Source organism: Sphaerodactylus townsendi, linkage group LG05, assembly GCF_021028975.2.
Source record: "Sphaerodactylus townsendi isolate TG3544 linkage group LG05, MPM_Stown_v2.3, whole genome shotgun sequence".
NCBI lineage: Eukaryota > Metazoa > Chordata > Lepidosauria > Squamata > Sphaerodactylidae > Sphaerodactylus > Sphaerodactylus townsendi.
Genome location: NC_059429.1, coordinates 63,008,733 through 63,030,702, shown reverse-complemented (window position 1 = coordinate 63,030,702; position 21,970 = coordinate 63,008,733). Strand labels below are relative to the sequence as shown.

General features: G+C 43.0%; 1 protein-coding gene across 8 annotated transcripts in view; it reads right to left on the bottom strand.

Moving 5' to 3' along the window:
* Window positions 1–9,245: 9,245 nt before the first annotated feature.
* Window positions 9,246–21,970, bottom strand: part of OMA1 (OMA1 zinc metallopeptidase) — a 44,719-nt gene continuing 31,994 nt past the window's right edge. For all 8 annotated transcript variants that reach the window (XM_048498523.1, XM_048498524.1, XM_048498521.1 and 5 more), the window contains exon 9: window positions 9,246–10,155. In XM_048498523.1, the coding sequence (XP_048354480.1) occupies window positions 9,946–10,155 (210 nt within the window). In that variant the 3' untranslated portion in view covers window positions 9,246–9,945. The remainder of the gene's footprint in view (window positions 10,156–21,970) is intronic.

Genomic DNA, 21,970 nt, shown 5'->3' with positions numbered 1-21,970 from the left:
GAGCCACTAGGGAACAGCGGCCACAATTCTGTCAGATTCAGTATCTCATCATGCGAACAACTGGCAACTACTCGTGTAGTTACATTCGCCTTCAGAAAGGGAAATTTCTCAAAGATGAGGGGGTTGATGCTTGCCCAGGAAGCTGAAAAGGGAAAATCAAAGAGAGTCAAAACTGTCCAGGATGCTTGGAGGTTATTTAAAAAACACAGTAATAAAAGCTCAGCTGGAATGTGTGTTCACTTAGGTTAGAAAAGGCAGCACCCAGTCCAAAAGAAAGCCACCATGGTTAACAAAGAGAGGTTGCGGAAATTATCAGCAAAAAGAAAACGTCTCTTAGAAAATGGAAGTCCAGGTTTACTGATGAAGGATATGAGAGGGAACACAAATGGTGGCAAAAGAGAAGCAAGTTAGCTGTAAGGGGAGGCAAAAAGGATTATGAGGAACGCATGCTTGCTAAGATCAAGACCAGCAACAAACAATTCTTTAAGTACATCATCAAAGCAGGAAGCCAGCAAAGGGAAGCGGTAGGCCGTTAGATGACAAAGGAACAAAGGGTGTACTAAAAGATGGCAGGAGATTGCAGAGAAGCTGAATGAATTCTTTGCATCTGTCTTCACCCAAGAGGAGGTGAGGAACATTCCTGCACCTGAACCAAGCTTCTTAGGAGGCAAATCCGAGGAACTATCGAAGACAGTGGTAGACAAGGAAGAAGTTCTGGCAGCCATTGATAAACTAAATGTTACCAAATCCCCTGGCCCAGATTGCATTCACCCAAGAGTTCTTAAAAAGCTCAAGCATGAAATTGCTGATCTTCTCACTATAATATGCAACTTATCCCTGAAATCAGGCTCCATCCCTGAAGACTGGAAGATGGCCAATGTCACACCAATCTTTAAGAAAGGATCTAGGGGAACCGGGAAATTACAGGCCAGTCAGTTTGACATCTGTTCCTGGTAAATTAGTAGAATCTATCATTAAAGATAAAATTATAAAACATGTAGAAAAGCAAGACCTGCTGAGAGAGTCAGCATGGCTTTTGCAGAGAGCAAATCCTGTCTTACAAACTTACTAGAGTTCTTTGAGGGTGTAAACAGGCAGGTGGACAGGGGTGAACCGGTGGACATTGTCTACTTGGATTTCCAAAAGGCTTTTGACAAAGTTCCTCACCAGAGCCTGTTGAGAAAACTCAGCAATGAAGGAATAAGAGGGGAAGTCCTCCTATGGATTAAAACTGGTTGAGAAACAGGAAACAAGGAGTGGGTGTAAATGGGAAGTTCTCACAATGGAGAGATGTTGGGAGTAGGTGTCCCCAAGGATCCGCTTTGGGACCAGTGCTCTTTAAGCTATTCCTAAAGGACGTGGAAGTAAGGGTGGGTGGCGGGGTGGCCAAGATTGCAGATGATACCAAATTATGTAGGGTGGTGAGAACCACAAAGGATTCGCGAAGAGCTCCGTAGGACCTTGATAAATTAGGGTGAGTGGGCTCAGAAATGGCAAATGCAGTTCAATGTAGCAAAATGTAAAGTGATGCACATAGGGCAAAAAATCCAAACTTCACATACTGCCTTCACAGGGTCCAGTGCTATCAGTCACAGACCAGGAAAGGGAGTTTAAGAAGAGTCTTAGTTGATAGTTCCATGGGAATGTCAACTCAATGCATGGCAGCTTCTGTAAAAAAGGCAAACTCTATGCTGGGGATCATTAGAAAAGGAATTGAGAATAAAACTGCAAAGATTGTCATGCCCTTATATAAAAGCAGTGGTCGCGACCGCACTTGGAGTACTGTGTCCAGTTCTGGTCGCATGCATCTCAAAAAAAGGATATTGAGGAGATAGAAAAAAGTGCAGAGAAGGGCAACAAGGATGATTGAGGGACTGGAGCACCTTTCCTATGAGGCGAGGCTGCAGCGTTTGGGACTCTTTAGTTTGGAGAGGAGGCGGCTGAGGGGGGGATATGATTGAAGTCTACAAAATTATGCATGGGGTAGAAAATGTTGACAGAGAGAAATTTTTCTCTCTTTCTCACAATACTAGAACCAGGGGGCATTCATTGAAAATGCTGGGGGGAAGAATTAGGACTAATAAAGGAAACACTTCTTCACTAGCGTGTGATTGGTGTTTGGAATATGCTGCCACAGGAGGTGGTGATGGCCACTAACCTGGATAGCTTTAAAAGGGGCTTGGACAGATTTATGGAGGAGAAGTCGATTTATGGCTACCAATCTTGATCCTCCTTGATCTGAGATTGCAAATGCCTTAACAGACCAGGTGATCGGGAGCAACAGCCGCAGAAGGCCATTGCGTTCACATCCTGCATGTGAGTTTCCAAAGGCACCTGGTGGGCCACTGCGAGTAGCAGAGAGCTGGACTAGATGGACTTTGGTCTGATCCAGCTGGCTTGTTCTTATGTTCTTATGAAGTGTTATACCCAACACCGAGAAAGGATTTAGTTCATATCCCAAATTAACTACATGGTACAAAGTTTCCTTGATGCCATAAATAAAAGGAAGACTTCCACTCAGGCAGGTGGTGCTGTAAATCAAACATGGAAGCCAGCAACAGCCACAGCCAGATCACATTCATGAAAAGAACAGGAGCCGTAAGACAGTTCAGGAGGAGTTTTTGTTCTACGAAGTAAAAAAAAAATGTATCAGGGACTGATTTCTTCAGGGCACATTTTAAGGAATATCAGTCATTCAGGGCCCCAAGTCACACATTTCCACCTGTATTTTGGGCCTCCCCTTTCACATTTATCACTGGAATTATCATTACACCAAAACTAGGAAAGAGCTACTGGCACTAAAGAAATCAATTCAACAGTATTTCAAATGTCTTCCATGAATTACTCTTTTTGTTTGCTTTTCTTTTACCTGAAGTCCTTGTCAGAACATGTTCTATGTGTGGGTTCTTGGCAAGATAAAAGGCAAGAATTCAGCTTATCGTGTTTTATTTTTAAATTTGCTCTAGGACAATGGACTAGGACAAAAGACACTGAATAATAATCTGTTAAATTACAATAATCTCCGTTGCACAAGTGAACTGTCACCTTTCACGATAGCTTTTCTGAACATGGCTGTAATATCTCTGCATCTTTCTTTTAGGATTTTTAGTTAATTACTATTTCATATTTTTTTTACAAAGCACCTAAGGGATGTGTTTAATAGTATTTTTTTTACCTCATTAGCAGGGTAACTATTTTCATCCGAAGCACAATCATTCTGACTTACTGGATTACAGCAGAAGTCTCATTGCAGGAGATAAGGTTTTTTTTTTAAATCAAGAGAGGTGTCTAGTGCTAGAAAAGGGGGAAGAAACAGTATTTAGGAACCCATGTGCTAGCCTTGTTCCTAAGGATGCCAGCCTCCAGGTGGGGCCTGGGCATCTCATGGAATAACAGCTCATTTTCAAACGACAAAGATCAGTTTCCCTGGAGAAAACTTGCAGTTAGCAACTCTACACCCCCCACCGACCCCCACCCCCGTGTCTCTCACCAGTGGCTGAGGGGACCAGAAAATCCTACTTGTTCCTTCCTCTGTTCTTTGCTTGTAATGTACTCACCTACAGTTATTTGGGGTGAGCAATCAGGAAAGATAAAGAAAGTATCTGGGTACTTTCAGCAAAGTTGTTGAGAACTGAACATTTCCAGTTTCTGTAACTATAAAGCCTATCTTCCTGTACACATTCCAGATTAATTGCCAAGTACCCAAGCACTCTATAAGAATCAATTTCCCCAACTAAACAATAAAATACATTTTCTACATTCCAAGCTCTAATTTCCTATTAAAATTGGAGGTGTTCACAGACACATTCTCTACAATTGCTTCCCTTGAGGAAGACAATCTGAACAATTCAAGAAATATGACTATAATAGGGATGTTTGGCCAGTATCTGCATGTCATAAAATAAGTTCCCTGGAAGCTCTTTTTAAACATGGGACATTATGGCAGAAGCAAAGCCTTTGCCTCCAAACATCCAAAGAAAGAGGGTCTCAACGATTTGGCAAAGCCAGACTAAAAACTAAGCTGTTGCAACACATCAATTACAGGAGTCTAGCCGAGGCAGTCAAACTGCCATCTTGTGGTTAACAAATCTTGCTGCTATGACTTCAGTACATTAGTCCTCCCTCATTTATTCCATGCACGTAGGGAATAAATCTGAGGGCAACATATTCCAGGCAGGAATAAAGAGCTTTGATTCTCTGGAGTCTAAATATCCAATATAGATCAATGTTGCTAGAGGGAAAAAGAGAGAAATTTAATTACCTCAAGCTTTAAACCAACTGCAGGAGACAGTGGGGGAGGACAAGTTTAAGCTGGGACAGGGGCCATCTAAGCGCTACACTGTTCACAGCAACTACCCGATAATGGGATAAACAGGCTGCAACAGGAGTAGGAAGCAGTTATTTGGAAAATCACACTAGTAAAGCACAGAGCCAAAGGAGTCCTATAGAGGTGTTCTAGAAATAAGTAATCAGTGGCACAGAAATATCAATTAATTTTTCATATCAAGTATCACGTTTTCATTATTTTCTGTGGTCTCTTGGATTCACCGTCTTATAAGCATGCACTGCTTTTACTAAAATTTGCTCAAATGCACTAGCTTTCTCTTAAAATGGATGACTGCTAGAGCCTGCTGGGTGTTTTCCAAGCTTGCCAGGCACACAGTACATTGAGCAGTTGCCAGTTTTGCTTGCTGCAGCCATATGGTGCTGGTCCCCTCCCTTCTCATTAACCTGATTGCACTGAAATGTTGCCTCCCTTGTCCTCAACTTACAGATGACTAAGACTGCAGAGGGAAATACTTTGCATGCGAGTGTTACGGGAAGCAGAAAAATAAAATCCCCATTTCACATAAGTCACTGAGGCATTTTTTACTCCAGCAATTGTCTCTACTTTTTGTCCGAGCTCCTGCCAATGTGTTATTACCAGCCTCCCCACTTGTTCCTGCAAGCCCAATTGCAAAAAAAAAATTGCACATACACACACACAATACCTTGGTTCAGATCTCACTGGTTTGTTTCAGACATAACAGCATGCTTCATACATGAGGAGAAGACATGCTTGTCATTATGGGAGTGAGTCTGGGAAATCTCAGGTTCATGCATGACCTTCCCATACTCACTCCTTTATGCACGGCTTAACAATGAACGACTAGGGCTTTCCAGAAAAACCATACAACATCACTACATTTCCTTTCTTTGCTCCATAATAGGGTCCAAAACTTTGCTTCAATCTTGGTTTGGAAAGAAGACAGCAACTCATAGTTTCTGTTTTGAACGAGGCCACACAATTGTCCTGTTCACAAGTTATAGTGAACATACATACAATCTATGTATAGTGTCCACAGGATTTTTCTTTACGTGAGTAATTATCATGTTACATTCAATACGTGCACAGCTGAACATGCGATTGAAACCTCATTTTTATTCAGATGGTCGTCCCTGGTTTCATTTGTAAAGTGAATGAACATTGATCAGCTTTTTTGCATTCATTGCAGCATGTGAACAGGACTATTACACTTTTCTATGAAAACAGAACTCGTTAACTATCAGCTGCATGCAAAGGGGGATGGAATGTTGTGATGGGTGGCCCAGATCTTCACCCAGCTTGCCATATGACCAGTGCCACAGGTTGTGTGGGCAGTGCCTTGTCCTGTCATAAATGCATAATCCCTCAAGTCTTATTCAAAGTGTGACAAACGATAGCTTGTATTTCAGATGAAGGGTGAAGTGCATAGAATGGTCAGCTGCTAAATGAACAAGCATCAGTGATTCTTGCATTTGTGTGTCCCCTCCTCTTCGTGCATGGCCAAACATGTTTAATCCTTTCTTGTCTAACCCTTCCAGACCTTCAAACGTCATATTTTTATCAGAGAAATGGCTGCCCCCTTTTACTCCTCTATTATAAACTAGTACTCCATGACAGTACACTTCCTGTGTTAATAGGTGGAGCGACTATTTTTCTCAGTTCTCAACAGAGACAACAGAATGGTTTAGTGCTATAGCACGTGGTTTGCATGCAAAGGGTTCCAAGTTCCGTCCCAAACACTGCTGGTAAAAAGATCTTGGGTATCTATAAACTATAGAAGTTAAAATAAACTATACTGAGATATGGCAGGATCATCAAAGAGTTGGGAAGAACATTACATTCTTCCCCTCCACACAGGACCATACTTCTGCCTCATCTCCAAGAATCAGGGGCTCAGGATGCTAGAGACAGTTACAAGCAATAAATTTCTAGGAAGCTAGGCTATTTCCCCGGTCTCAGCTTCAACAGCTGTGGAAGCAACCCTCAAAACATCACACCCTGTGAAAACGTCACACACACCCCTGACTCATTTAGCTATTCTACTGTTAATACATAAGCCAGATCCATGTTCCACCTGCAGACATAATTCTGTTATTCCTTTGAACTATTATAAGCTGTCTTGGAGAACATTTTGAGGTGGGAAGGCAAGTGGGGTTTAAAAATCCTTTAAAATAATTGTACTACACTGTTGTCTTTGATTGCACACATCTGCTCTTTATGTGAAGTTTTACCTCTAACAGTGATGTTTGGTTTTATAATGTAAGCTACACAAACAGTAGGAAAACATATATCATGTTTTTTTCAGGTCACTTTATGTGACTATGTCCAAATAGCTTTGCACATTTCAGAACTTCAGTTGCAAAAAACAAACCCTTCCCTGTCACTTAGAGACCAAAGTAATGATAGAGGAAATGGTCCAAAGTGGAGGTCTTTACCTTGCCCTTTGTCCGCGATAGAAGTGCATACAGATCTATAGAAGGCTTGGGAACAATATGCACTAAATCAAAAGACACAAAATCAGGTTTAGCTATCTGAAGCAGAGCCAACCTTGAAAATACCTGGTCCCTAATAAAGATACATTAGATCCGTGGTGGCGAACCTTTGGCACTCCAGATGTTATGGACTGCAATTCCCATCAGCCTCTGCCAGCATGGCCAATTGTAGGGGCTGATGGGTATTGTGAATCCATAACATCTGGAATATAAGAGACTCCTCCCTACTACGACTAAAATAGATGTTGGCATCCAACTTTGGCTGGGAGAGTCAGTAAGAAACAAATGACTGCTTACAAGCTTGTTAGTAGACTGGACACAGCCAACATTAAACTTTTATGTATTGTCGAAGGCTTTCATGGCTGGATTCAACTGGTTCTGGTGGGTTTTTTCGAGGGCTTATTGTGGCGTGGTCTGAGGTGGATTTAATGTTCCCCAGCGTTTACGCCACTTCACATCTGTGGCTGGCATCTTCAAGAGGTGTATCTACCAGAGGAAAGTCTGACTTTCACACTGTGTCTAGAGGTAGAGGAAGGGGAAAGTTTAGTGTGAGTACCCAATTGTATTGTCCATGTCCCAGAATTTGGGGAACCAGTCCTCATTAAAGTGTTTAGGTGGAACTTGCTGATGCAAAGGTGTAGATTGATTTGCATTTGTATTGCGAGGGTGCAGGGTTATCAGCCAGTCCATTTTTTAAGTACTGGGAGCCAGGCTTTGCTAATTTTTAACGTCTCTTCTTCCTTATTGAACCAGAACAACTTCAATAAGAAAGAAGAGACGTTAAAAATTAGCAAAGCCTGGCTCCCAGTACTTAAAAAATGGACTGATAACCCCACTCGCAATACAATGCACTCAACCACACCTTTGCATAGCAAGTTCCACCCAAGTTCCCCACCCTGGGACATGGGCATTATACCACATTAAACTTTCCCTTCTCACTTAGACACAGTATGAAACAGACTTTTCTCTGTGATACACCTCTGAATATGCCAGCCACAGATGCAGGTGAAACGTTAGGAACAAAATCCACCAGGCCACGGCCACACAGCCGAGAAAACCCTCCAGAACCAATTAGATTTTTAATCAAAAAACAAGAAGTTATCACCACCACCATGCTATGGACACAAAGCAATGTGGTTCTTCCATTAACAGAAGAATGTTTCAGAATTCAAACATTACTGTATTGTGCATAAAATATTGGAGCTTTTATGTGATAACTGTGCACCTTACATTTCCCATCTTGAATATTATATTATTATTGTAAAAATTAGATCCCAAAAGCCAGTCAGTCAACTAAAAGATTTAATTGGATAACTACAATTGCCTTGCTGTTTGTCAGGACCTAAAAGCTGAGTACTACTTTCAGGGCTAGCGTCAGCATATGCTGAAGTGAGGCACTTGCTGAGGTCCAGGGTTTCTGGTGGGACCCCACTGCTGACCTCCCTTCATGCTTGTTAGTGCTCTACCACTTAGCCCCCAGCTGCACATGGTACTACTGCCATCAGGGGAGGGTGTGTAGAAGGTTGCATGGCAGCGATGCTCCTGACAGTCACAACAACAGCACTGCCAGTCATACACACTGCACTCAGTGTTGTCAAGAAAGGGGCACATGCATGATGAAGACAGCTTTGTGTGTATCTGGGAGGAGGGCTCACTGGCAAGGGGGGGCGCATGCAGATGGAAAGTAAGGTTAAGGCTGTTGGTAGGCAATAAACCATCTTTCTTACTCATCCAGACCCTCTGACTATAGTTCATCTTAGTTGATTCACTGTAGTTGTCAGGAGCTGAAGGTATAACAGCTGCATGGCAAAACCCTTGATTGCCTTAATTGCCTGCTGAAGGACTAACTACAGTAACCTGTTAGCAGTCAGCCAAAGGGAATGACTAAGCATGATTGCATCAGCTATATATATGAGTCATGTGACCTTTGACTGTACTAGCCATAGGCTAATTAATGTATTATAGTGTATATAAGTAAGCTAACTCAGTTAAGTATGTTCCTTGCTGGGGACAGGACCTAAGCCGAAGGCTCTGTCCGTTTAAACTGTATATATTTTATCAATGCCAATACATCCTTTCTTTGAGTGAACTCCCTGGCTCCAGTGGTTATTGCCGCACTCTGTGTATGCTCAGTTGCGCCTACGCTGTCAACTCGTATCAGTAGTTAGAATAGCTTTCTGAGGAACAAAAATACACACATATCCTTAAAATACAGCAAGAAAAGACATGGCTGGCCAACACCAGATCCTTTCATTGCTGCAGTGTGAAGGTGTCCTCAGTGAGTGCCTGTTGCACAGAGTTATAACACGCAAGAGCTTTCTGTTGCAGAGAGAAAGGTATGGTTCTGAAGTAAGCAGTGCATTCCAATAAGCACACACTTTCCAAAAACAATTGAATAGCAGATAATGATGTCAGTGCTGGCAAACACCACAACGTCCTCTATTAACTACAACAGATGTGATGCAATTTATTAGCAGAAAATCAGGAACTCTGCAATAGCATGGGACAAAGGAATGACTTAAAATCAGATTCTTATCAGAAACTTCAAAGCATGGAGAGAGACAGTGATGCCACTGTAAAATATGTGGTTTGCAAACTGCAGCCTGAGCCTGGCTGCTTTTCAAATGCATGGTTGATCCTTCACAGCATCCAGCCATCATCCAACTACCTGGAGTACCAGTCACTGGCATCCAAACACTGACATGTCCTAAGTGCTAATATATCTAATTTCACCTTGTTTGCTTACGACAGCAACAAAAGACTATTTCGTTGTCCCACTTCACTGATAGTCCCTTAGAGATCTCTCTTTCCAAACAGAAAATGGGAGATCATGAGATTATTATGAAAGGACATGTTTATTGTTGGATAATAACCAAACATTTCCTTGCGCAGGTGAGTACATGTTATTGTCTCCTGTACATGCATTCAGTGCTTCCCAATGCCACATTGAAATAGGGGCTTCCTTTTCATTTCTATGAAAGCAACTGCTTCTAGAGATTTCCACATTGTACACACTGAGTATCTCAAGTACATATTGCTGACAAGAGACTGGGATCATGATTTGTAACCATCTCATCCATACAACATTTCAAAATTCCTGGAAAGTTTAAGAGGTATATAATGAGCACTGTGATAAAATTATAGCCTTCATTTTGACAGTTGTCCAGATAGAATATCCACAGGCATCTTCTTTTTTTGAATGAAAGGAAGATTCACATTTGTTTTTCCATGATCAGTAACATTTGGACCTCCATCTTTAGATGTTTTCAGAAGATGCTGCATACTCAATTTGAAAATAAGACGTGGATCTTCACTGGCCAAGGCAGGACAATTGCAATGTTCTCGTATTTCAAGGGCCTGAGGAGGGCGGGGGGGAGGGGGGAGAAAGGAAGTAATTAACAAATGTAAGTATTGCCAGTTTGTAAAATAAAAAAAAACACTTAGCTCCTTCTCAGGGCTGGTGTGAGGGTAAAAACAAACACGAAGTATAACACACACTTTAAAAACTTTATGTTCATGTTTAATGAACTAACTAATGTAACTCAGCAACACAATGAAGAAACAGAATTTGCACATCTGGAACGCACAGAACAGATATAGTTATACTGGAGCTTTAAAAAGTGACAATTTGTCTATAGAAAAACAAATCTTAGGAATAAATACATCATCATGTCATTTACTAAGGATGCACCTTTAATCATATACGTCAGTTTGTGTGTAAATGCTTAAAAGAAACATATGATTAGTGAATTGACTGGATTCAGCTCTTCTCGGGTCGTTTACCCACTCACCTTTCATTGCGCGGTAGTTGCGGCAAATAAACCAGGGGCCTGTTGCATTCCCCACTACCTAAGCGGCAGCAACACAGTAACCCCGGCTCTGCCGCTCTACCTCCTCAGCACGCGTCATTTCTCCCCCGGATGGTCAAGCAACATTTCTGAAAACCCCGCAGCGACCACGGCGGAGAGCAAGGCAGTGGGGAAGCCGGGGGTCACTGCGGGTTTGAGCACGTCGCTTTGAGCGCATGCGGACACAGCTTATTTTCATTGTTCATTCAAAACGACGAATCAACTTTTTAAAATGGATTCAATGGATTCATCTCATGAAATGGAGGAGAAAGGAAAGCGGGCACTTCCGTGTTCCACAAATTTTTGCACTGCAGCACGACAGCCAATCAGAAACCATTTTTTTAAGGAAAAAAGGCATTGGTTCAATTTGCGATGACGACTGTGCGTGTCGACTTTTCGTCGACGATTTCAGTGTTTTTTTTAAACCAAGTTCCACCCCCAAACAGGCACTCCAGCCAGTCGGAACAGAGAAGCGCCCTGCCAATGACCACTGAATGCGTGGTTGTGGGGAATGCTGCATGTCATGAAGCTCGCGGCTGCTGCGAGGTTTACTACAGGGATAAGCTGCGGTGGGGAGTCAGACCTCGTGCTCAAAAGCACCGATTCAAAGGAGCGCGGTTTGGCTCAACATTATTTTTTAAAGTGGGGAAACGACCTCTGATGCTGTCCTGCTGCTGTCGAAGAGCCTCCTGGAAGGCTTGAGACACCTACCTTTGGGGTCTTCCAGCAAGTCCTCACAACAGAACAACAAAATATTGTACTGAGCAGCTTCAGTAGGCTCTAGCTTCTGTGTTTATATTATCTTTTTCAAATGATATACTGGCTGCAGAGAAGAACCAAGAGCTGAAGAAGAATTTTATTTGAAATGCTTCTGGGATTTGTTTGGTTTCTGAAAGAGGCCAGAAAAAGTCTCTTTCAAAGCTGACTCTGGCTTGGTTCAGATGTAAAGCCGCTAAAACACCAAAACTATGGCTGGAAAAAGTGGAACTATGCCACAGGCTCATGCTCTGCCTTCCTCCCTCCCACCGTGCCAATTCACATTCCTTCTCACCTCTCTTTGGGAAAATCATAATTTGCTGGTATCTCTACAGTCAATAAACTATGGCTGTCTCAAGACCAGAATTACACACCATGATTTGACCAAGGCTTACATTTCTGTTTGTTTTTTTAAGGAAAACTATGATTTATACAAACCTTTGTTTGCATATAATGACAAACTATAAGCAGAAAGGAAGAAGGCTGGCTGAGTGTGGAAGGGGGAGAAAGAATATGTGAGCCCTTTGTTCAAGACACAAAATGTCAAGTTAAGCTACCGGTATTTGGGAAAAAACAATACCAACAATCCCAGACCAATAAATGTTGAAACCACATTTCTCCAATGGCAATCATCTTTCCCAGGGCAATAAGAAAATACCTGGAGGCCGATCTAGCCTGGAAACAAACATAATAACTATGCAACTTTTAGCGATGTCTGACATGTATATTTCCATTTGTGCAATCCAGTTTGAATGTAATGAATGAGAGCCAGCATAGTATAGTGGTTAAGAGCAGTGGACTCTAAGTTGGAGAACCAAGTTTGTTTCCCACTCCTCTGCATAAAGCCTGCTGGGTGACCTTTGGTCACTCACAGTTGTCCCATAACTCTCTCAGCCCCATCTACCTCACAAGGTGTCTATGGTGGGGAGAGAAAGGGATTATGATTGTAAACTACTTTGAGACTCCGTAAAAGTTCAGAAAAGCAGGGTATAAAAACTCTTCTTCTGTATGCATCACTGGAACCACCCTCTGCTAAAGGGTTAGCAAACCTCTGCCACAATATTTCCATCTTCTCCCCTCCCCTACCAGTGCCTTTTAGAAAATAATGACCAGCTTTGTTTTTGTAGACAATCACCCAATACCACTCATAAATATGCACTGGATGTATATCATGCCATTTCCAATTCAGTTACCAATCAATTCCTTAACTGGTATTTATAATGACAGACCACAGTTTTCTCTTGCTGAACATAAGCCACTGCAAGACTGCATTAATGTCAAACAGCATTATTCAAGCCAACTAGAAACAGAAAGATTTAGGCTGCATCTTGAAAAGGGCAATGTAATCCTCCTTTAAATTAATTTAGCCTTCTTAAATCTCTATGCTTTCTATGCTGTACAGTTCCTACCTTTCCTTTACCTAGTTCCCCAGTGATCTAAAATACTGGCATGCACTCACACACACACACACACACACACACACACACACACACACACAAGATCAAGAGCCCCCGTGTAAGAGCTCACAGGAAGCATGACTACTTTGTGGAAGCCTTTGCATTCTTATTCCATGTTAAGCAGTCTGAGGGGCCAAGAGCCGGATTAAGCACACACCACTACTTCATACGTCATTACATCACACACACACCCTTCCATGTTGCTGGCTGCTTCAAGTAACAGAACAGAAACTCACTCACACAACATCAACCTCTAATTCTCTTGATATTTCAAGATATTGATATAAAGAGAGCTTTGAAGTAACAAGCCTCTGTCCCCCAGTGGCAGCAGCACCAGCAGCAGGAAGTGATATGTGGGGGGAAGGGGGAGAGAATATCTGTTCTAGGACAGTCCCCTTCTTAAGCAGCCTATGGTCCAGGGAACTGCTTTGCCACTTTCATTGTGGGAGAATTATTTTTGGAAATAATATCGACATGTGCAGCTTAAAGGGCTAAGCCCTTTAAGTCTTGACTAAGTGTAATGAGATCTGTGCCTTTAAGAATCACTTGATGGGCAGAGTTAAGATAATCAGGCCTGAAGAACTCTCTAAAGAAAAGCTCCATGGAAAGGAGGGAGTGCCTTCTCATGTGTAGACAAGAGAAATGCAAGGAGAGCCCCCTACAAGCTCACTGCACAGAGAAGAGTTCTGAGGCAAGTGTTCCATGCTCAGCATTGGCCCTCCTGCTGCCATACTCCTAAGGGGAATTTTTCCTGTCCTCCTTGGTCATCTGCCTTCTGCCACGCTGCTCCCAAGGCCTCAGAAAGGGTTTGGGCAGCCTCACAAAACAGGCTCCTATTCCCTGGTTGATCAGTCCTCCTGCTTGAATAACTGCTCAGCCCTCTTCCTTCCCACCTGTCAGGGCAAAGTTGTGTTTAAATAGGTTAGCTCCACCTGCCACAAGCATGGAGGGTGGTGGTGGTGGATGCCCCGTGTGCCAGTCCCATGGGTAACATGAGGGGGCATGCTTGACTGTTCATTCGTTCGCTCCCTTCCCCGCCCCCTGGAGCAAGGTGAGGAGTTGGGGCACTGAAGCTAAGCCAAGACCTGGCCCAGGCCAGAGGGCAGAAGCAGTAGAACACCCCCATGTGACTGGGCATGCCACCCCTTTGCAGGCAGTGGCTGGCTCAGGGAAGGCCCAAGCTAATGATTAGGTTGCTTTATGAGCGTAGCCAGATGGCTGGCCTGACTTGTCTGCCTGCCCGCCCATCATGCCACGCTCCTTTCCAGGCAAGAAGGCAGCCAGCATTTGAACACCATTGCGTCCAACTATGGGCAGCTGGAGGGAAGGAAGGGCTTGGTGCATCTCTTGGAGTGGCTGGCCTCTTCTTGCATGCCCTTTCCTCAATTTCCTCCTCCTCCCTTCACATATGCACCTAACCCATGTGGTCCTGCCGGGGTAGCTCTTCAGAGATGTGCAAAGTCTCCCTGCCCAACTTATAAGCTGATGGTTTCCTCAATGGCTGCAGGCAGCTCTTCCAGGCGTGCAAAGTAGGATCTCAGGATCAGAAACCTGCCTGGAAGGCATAGCTAGATGGCTCACCAGGCCCGTAAGACAGGTTCTGGTCCAACAGGCTGCCCACCACTTGGTGGGTTTGCCCAGCAGACCTTACATGAGTGCTGGGGTGGGGGCCTCAGGCATGCTTATTCTGCCACTTCATGCATTGCTCAGGAGATAGGGGGCTGATTTACACCTAGCCGGCCCATCCCTGGCTGGGTCTGGTGAGCCTGACTCCGTCACATGTGCCCCTGCACGCGCTGCCACATTTGGCGGCACTGTTGCCAAAAAACAACCAAGGAAATCCACCTGTGTTAGTGCATTGCCTTGAAAGCCTTACAGGGTCATTGCTTTCCAACACCACAGCAGATTTTCTGTCTTGAAAGACAGCTAACCTTGCTACTCCCCCTCACACACCCTTGCACATGTTTTGGGCAGCTGCAGGGGTTTATCTGAGGATTGAAACATCCAGCAGACTTGCCCTGTGTTCAGCATACAGCACATGTGTGCTGCTGACCATAAACAGGCCTCAGACTCTGCCAGCAGTTCACAGGAACCTTCCAGAAGACTTGCAGGAATTCATGGCTGATGGTACAAAAAATCTCTAGAGGCAGAAAGTGTTAATCCACATGCCTCTGAGCCTAGGGGTGTGTGTGTACCTAAACTATTTGTGGGAGGGGCAGAATTTCAATGCTTTGCCAGGCACCATTTTCTGTAGGTATGCCCCCGCAGCCCCCTCTGGCCTGCCCCACCCTCCATTCAGCCAGGTTTCTTCCACTCATTCCTCCTCGGTGTTGCCCCATCTTTCCTTAAATCCTTCCCTCCATCGCTCTCTCACTTGCCCCTCCTGTCTCCTCCTCATCGCCTCCTGATTCCCCTCCTTCACCTCCACTATCTTGCCTTCGAGCATCCCCAGATTTTGAGGGGAGGAGTGCTTCAGTGTTAATGAAGCACTAGAATTTACAAAATTACAAAGGCTTCTATTACTTCTATTATTCTATTATTCTATGGTATATTCCATGAAGAACACAAGAACCTGTCTCATAGTTAGTCAGACCATTGGTCTATCAAAGACAATTTTGTCTACTCTGAACGGCCGTGATTCTCCAGGATCTCATGTAGAGGTCTTTTACATCACCTACTATCTGAGCCTTTAAGCTGGAGATGCCAGGGATTGAATCTGGAATTTGCTCATAGAACCATGGTGTCTTCCTTGAGGAACAGAACAACATTTATCCTCAACATTACATTCAATCAGTGCTAGTAGTTGGACTGGTGCAATGCCACAGCAATCTTGTGACACCTGCTTCAAGTATTTTCTAATAGACTATCATTGCAGAGGTTCAGTCAGTCATTTGCACACAACTGCACTTATTCCCCTGTCTTCAAGTTAGTACTAAGATCAATACAGAGAAGCTGTTCACCATCTTGCTCCCATAATAATAATAAACTCACTGTCATTAAAAACTGTCATGATGTCTATTTTCTCCTTATGTGCACAAGTTGCTTCACCTACTGCTGTTAATTGTACCTTGAGGATAATTTCCAAATATTCCTAGTTAGAAGATTTCCAAGGTTCTTTGAGATTTGACAGCCAGTGGACTTCATGGAATTGGTTTTTTTGCACCCACGGACCTTCTCCCTCTCATTTGCTTGCTCACTAAATACACAATGTAAAATAACTGTACTTATTTCCCATAGGCAAGCAAGGCAAGGAGGCATATACCATATAAATGATGTACAGCAATATATATGGAATATGGAAGGCCAACAGGGTGTTTGCATGTTGCTTCCATTTTCTGTCATTTTTACAGTGAGTTAGCACCTGAGGGACGGAATTCCATAAAATCCTGGACAAAACTATACATCTTGCCCTCTAAGTAGTACACTTTATTCTTTTTAAAAAGAAAATGCTATGGGAAGACAGGATCCAAATTGCTTTAACGTTCTCAAGGGAGATTGAAAGTGATTTAAGTGACTTATATGATTTTTTTTTTGAGGAGCAGAAATAAATTGGCTGTTCTGGGTTTTCTAGATTGTGTGTCCATGGACTGGTAGTTTTTGCTCCTAACATTCTGCCCGCCATCTATGGCTGGCATCTTCAGAGACATATCACAGTGAGATATGTTTCTCTCTGTGACAGATATCTTATAATATGACTCTGAAGATGCCAGCCATAGATGCAGGTAAAGCGTTAGCAGCAAAAACTACCAGACAACACCCTGGAAGACCCAGAACAGCCCATTGATTCTGGCCATGAAAACCTAACTGTGACAGCAAAAATAAAAATGACCACATTTTTTTCTAAGGCATTTTCTAAAAATGCCATTTCTTCTCACGGATACAATTCCTTGCAACAGTTTGTCTGTTACTGAACAACAGTATATACACACATGTAATACAGGACAATTTTTAAAAAATTCTGAAAATGCGAGGCTTGCTGACATCATGCACTTTCAAGACCAATTCAATTATACCTGCTGATAAAATATTCACCTTAGTTACTTTGTGATACAAGCTAAATAAAACTTGGACTGAGAATGAGTGTTGTCTGTATTGAACAAGCAACATCTCTGTATATTATTTAAAACCTGAAGCATATTTTATAGCCAATGCTGTACAGAACACTAAAAATTACTTTTTTAAATTAGTCAAAAGTCACTTTTCAATTCTAATACTGATATTACATCACAAAACCTGAACTTAAATCAGTTTACATTTATTTTTGTCATGGTTTCTGATAGAGACATACTTTTCTTACACAGAAGCCCAGTACTGACCTGTGGTCTCTCCAATCCCAGGCCCTTTCCACATGGGCCATCTAACATGGGATTACAACGGAATATGTGGGAACTGCCCTGGTTTATCTGCCCCAACCCACCATAAACGAGAATCGCACTATCAGCGATTCTTTTCAAAAAGGCCGGGTCGGAGGTGGTGCTGAGCAAATGGCCCTGTGCTAGTGGCATGTTTCCCAGCCACATCTTTTTTCTTTTGTCCTCCCTGCCTTTCTCCTGCGTCGGAATGGCTGCTGGGGTCATCCATGGCTGGCTGCATTGCTACGCAGCCGGGAAAGGCAATTACATTGACAGCAGATGCGCCTCCATACGAAGGCACATTGCCCAGCCACGTTGGCTCCAGGGCCACCCACCTGGAGCCGTGCAAAGGGTCCGGGGCTGCACTGGGCTCATGTACCCTGGCTGCACCCCGGTTTAATTTGGCCTGTGTGGAAAGGGCCATGTACTCTCCCTAAAAAAGCTTAATGAGAAACAGCAGTTACTTCCCAGTAATTTGTCTTATTCATTAGACCATATGCTAAAGGACAGAATCTAGCAATCTCTGGTATTAATCCGGCTTGATAGAAACTGTCAATCTTTGACTACTGTCATATTTGTTGTGCTGCTCCCTTCACTTCCTGTACTGTTCTCCTTTGCCTAATCTCCTCATCTCTTCGTCTTCTCCAATGCCAACAAGCCATATAAGGTTCAAGTGCCACTGATGAACCACAAAAAGCAAACATGAATGAAGAGGCAGGATTTCTCAAGCAGTCTTAACATTCTGCCACTCATCTCCTCTTCAGTGTCTATAAAATTGCTGAATTCTGCCTCAGTAATTGAAGCATATGTATTGGATATTCTCTCCAGTAGTGACTAATCTGCCAGTGGAAAACTTATTAAAGCCATGCCAATATTTTTACAAGTATCACTTCCAAAATTTACCCAAAGATGTCTGACTTCCAGAATTTACAATTTATAAGGATCACAAGTGTGATAAGTAAATGCACGGCATTTGTGGGTTTTTCCTTCTTTCCATGTCCTCTAGCCACACCTTTTAATCACCAACAAGACAACTCTGGGGACAAGGGAACACATGGAAAAACAGCTATGCAGGATGAGGGATGCAGTGAGGAAGGGAACCAGGCAAGATCTCTCCATTCACCCACTTGTAACCAGCAGAAAATTGCCAGGAACCTAACAATTTTGTTTGTTTTAAACCTGCTGTGCAGTAATTTCATTGTATAACTTCTTGTTCTAGTAATATAAAACACAGTCAACATTCAATCACAGACCCGCTCGTTTTTATAGTATCTCATATTAAAAGTTTTGTGACACTGGTTATTTTTGTTGCCCTTCTAAACACTTTTCTAGTACTCTCATATCCTTTGTCAAGGACAAACGACAACAAATGTACACCTCTATGATCATGGGACTAATCATGTTAAGTGGAGCTGGACCCTCTTCCAATTGGGGCAGCATATTGGAGGTTTGCAATTTAGGATTACTTGGTGCTTCTGGGCCCTGAATGGTGGTGGGAAAGGACATTAAGTCACAGCTGAAACATAGGGTTTTCAAGGCAAGAGAAAAACAGAAGTAATTTGCAACTGCCTGCCTCTGCACAGCAACCTGGACTTCTCTGGGAGTCTCCTGTCCAAGAATAACCAGAGCTGACGCTGCTTAACTACTGAGATCTGACAAGACTGGGCTGGCTGGCCATCCAAATCACAGCAGATCCTCAATAGGGTGAGATTAAAAAGCAGAAGTTTATTCTAATACTATGCTGTCAATGGAAGCAACAGTACTTATTCTGATTACTTAAGCCATAGTGAGCAGCCCAGTCAGAAATAAGGATGACAATAAGCTCAGAACACCATAGCTGCTCCCTTGTCACAAGGCACAGAAGTCATGACAGTGTGTCCATGGGTAGGAAAAACTGACACATGTAATGTGGAAGTAAGAACATTGATATGACACAATTGAAGATGGCCATGCATGCATGCATTTCTGCCTTTGTGAAGAAAACAAGAATATGCTTCAGAATGGCATGAATGCAAAGAGAAACAGCAATTTAATTTGCTTGTGGAAACTACAACTGTCCTAAAAAAAAGGACTTGTGATTGCGGGACAGAGGAGAATTCTGTCACAAGATCAGCATACTGCGGCATCACAATCAAACTGAGTTTTACAACCCTAATAGTTCCACTACTTGGGAGAAGGAAGTTATAAAGGACAAATCATGCTCTTAGAAACTAGCTAGTTGCATAGCATCACCAAATTAGTGTGTTATGCAATGCACCATATAATTATGACTTTACAAACAGATTCTCCAATTATATTTATTGTTTGTAAGCCATTCTGGAGTTTCTCCAAGAAGAAAATGAGATTAAAAATGCTAAAATAAATAAAGATTTATAAAAGAAAAAAACCTGTCCCAACTACTGTGGAATTCGATCACTTGGAAGTACAATTGCCTCTTTACAATTGAAGTACAATTGAATCAACCCTATGGAATGGCTTTTCTAGTCAACAACACTCAACAAAATTTAAAAGCAATTTTACTTTTGAACACTATTTTCCATTCACAGAATACTTACAGTGCAATCGGGGAGGGGGGGGGGGGTTGTCCCTGCCTAAAGAATTTCAGGAAGTGTGGGGAGCATAGAAAAAAAACCTCCTGGCCAACCTGAAACCCCCTATTGCCGCCTAATGGGCTACACCACTCTAAAATGTGGTATGAGTTGCTGATTGGTGTAGGGCAGGGGTAGGGAACCTGTGGCTTGAGAGCCGCATGCGGCTCTTCTGCCCTTGCACTGTGGCTCCACGAGCCGAGCCCCCGGCCACATCCTTGCCCGCCCTGCAGGCAGCAGGGCGGGCGCACCAACTGCCCATGGTCGGCTGGGCTGCGCCGTGGACTTCCCCTCTCGCCCGCCCCGTTGGAGCAGGGCGGGCGCTTTCCCGGCTGCTGGCAAGGCCGAGCCGCTGGCTTCATCCTTGCCCACCCTGCATGCAGCAGGGTGGGCGCATCCATGCGCATCTCAGAATGAGCGGAGTAAAAGGTAAAAAAAACCCCTATATATAGTGTTATCTTTATTTTAAATGTCAAAAATTATTTGCGGCTCCAAGTGTTTCTTTTCCTGTGGAAAACGGGTCCAAATGGCTCTTTGAGTGTTAAAGGTTCCCTACCCCTGGTGTAGGGGGTGTTCCTGGGCCAAAAGCCCTATGGAAGCCAACTAAAGTCAGCTCCACCCCCAGGAATGCTCCTGTACTACCCCACCTGCACAGGCTCCCACAACAGAGGACTGTCAGCATGCATGGCAGCTTCCAGGTTCAAGCGTGGCACAGTGGCACAGTGTCCTATGGCTGGTATATCAGACCCTCTGCCAGTGCAATTGCCCTTACACTGGTGGAGTGGGCACCCTCATTGGTATGTCTTTTGCCCCACTTCCAATTAATGCTCCTTAATGTGTTCTGGGCTTGTTGCCCATGAGCACAGAGCTAACTGAAATACATATGAAAGTAGATTTAAATTTTCAGCTTTTCAACTACTGTATTTCTCACCCTTGACTAGTAGTGTGTTAAATTTTCCATTTGATTTCCTACTTGCTTCTAACAAGATCTCGACGGCTAGGCATGTTTGTCTGTAGTGGTAGAAAACAGCAAGGGTCCAGGAGCATCTTAAAGACTTATAACACTTATGGTAGGGTAAGAGCTTTCATGTGTCACAGCTCACTTTTTCTGAAAAAAAAGAAATCTGTGACTCACAAAAGTTCATACCCTGCCAGAAACTTTGTTCGTCTTTAAGGCTCTACTTGACACTTGCTCTTTTCTAACTATATCTAAAATTTATCCTTCCATTTCAAATCACTCCTCAATCATGCTGATAACAAAATGTTCTTTTTCATGCTAAATTTTAAATCTCCTTGCCAATTTTTGCTGTAAAGCTCCACCTAGTTCAAGTAATGGCTTCTTCTTCTTCTTTTGCAAATAGATATGCCACTGATTTCAAAACTGTCATCATTAGCTCTGTAGCATTAGAATAGAGAAGAATGAACTTTACGGCTTCTTGATAAGAGTCAGCTCTTGCTATTAATCCTGCACTGATCCAATACAGCTCGCTTCAACACAGAGACTCCATATACAGGGAAGAAACACTTTAGGCCATTTTTGATGAATTAAAGTTCAGTCCTCCCCCGCCCCTCTGATATTGTACAGCTAGATGGGTAGATTTGTAATAAGGTCACTATAATTCAAAATTAATGATTCAAACTACTTTGGTAATGAGTTTCTTACATCCATTATGATTGCAAACCATGGAAGTACAGGCATTTTAGAATGTGAGTTTCCCCCTTAGCAGTTACTATATAAGGGAGACATGCTCAGAAAAACAATGTGCATGATCACAGTCCTCTGGATCACAGGCTATACAACTTAGTAAGAAAACTAATCAATACAGAAAGATGACTGGATGATGGTGTCGAATTATTTTGTCTGCATCAATGCAATTCACACCCTGAAAAACCTTGAACCCAGAAGAGGGAACCTCCATGAATATCTCTCTCCCATTTGCTCAGTTCCTGCCTTTTCTATGTGGGCTGATGAATAAAATGTACTCAAAGTACACTGGCAGAAGACAGCATGTGACAGGTTTGATGGGAGAACACAGTACTCAGTGAAACAGTTGCATTATACACATTTAATAATTAAAAGGAGCACTTACACCTGCATGCTATTGAGAACTTATATATTCAAACCTGTAGCCAGACGTTTTATGTCCAGGGATGGAGGTAGAGGGGACCAA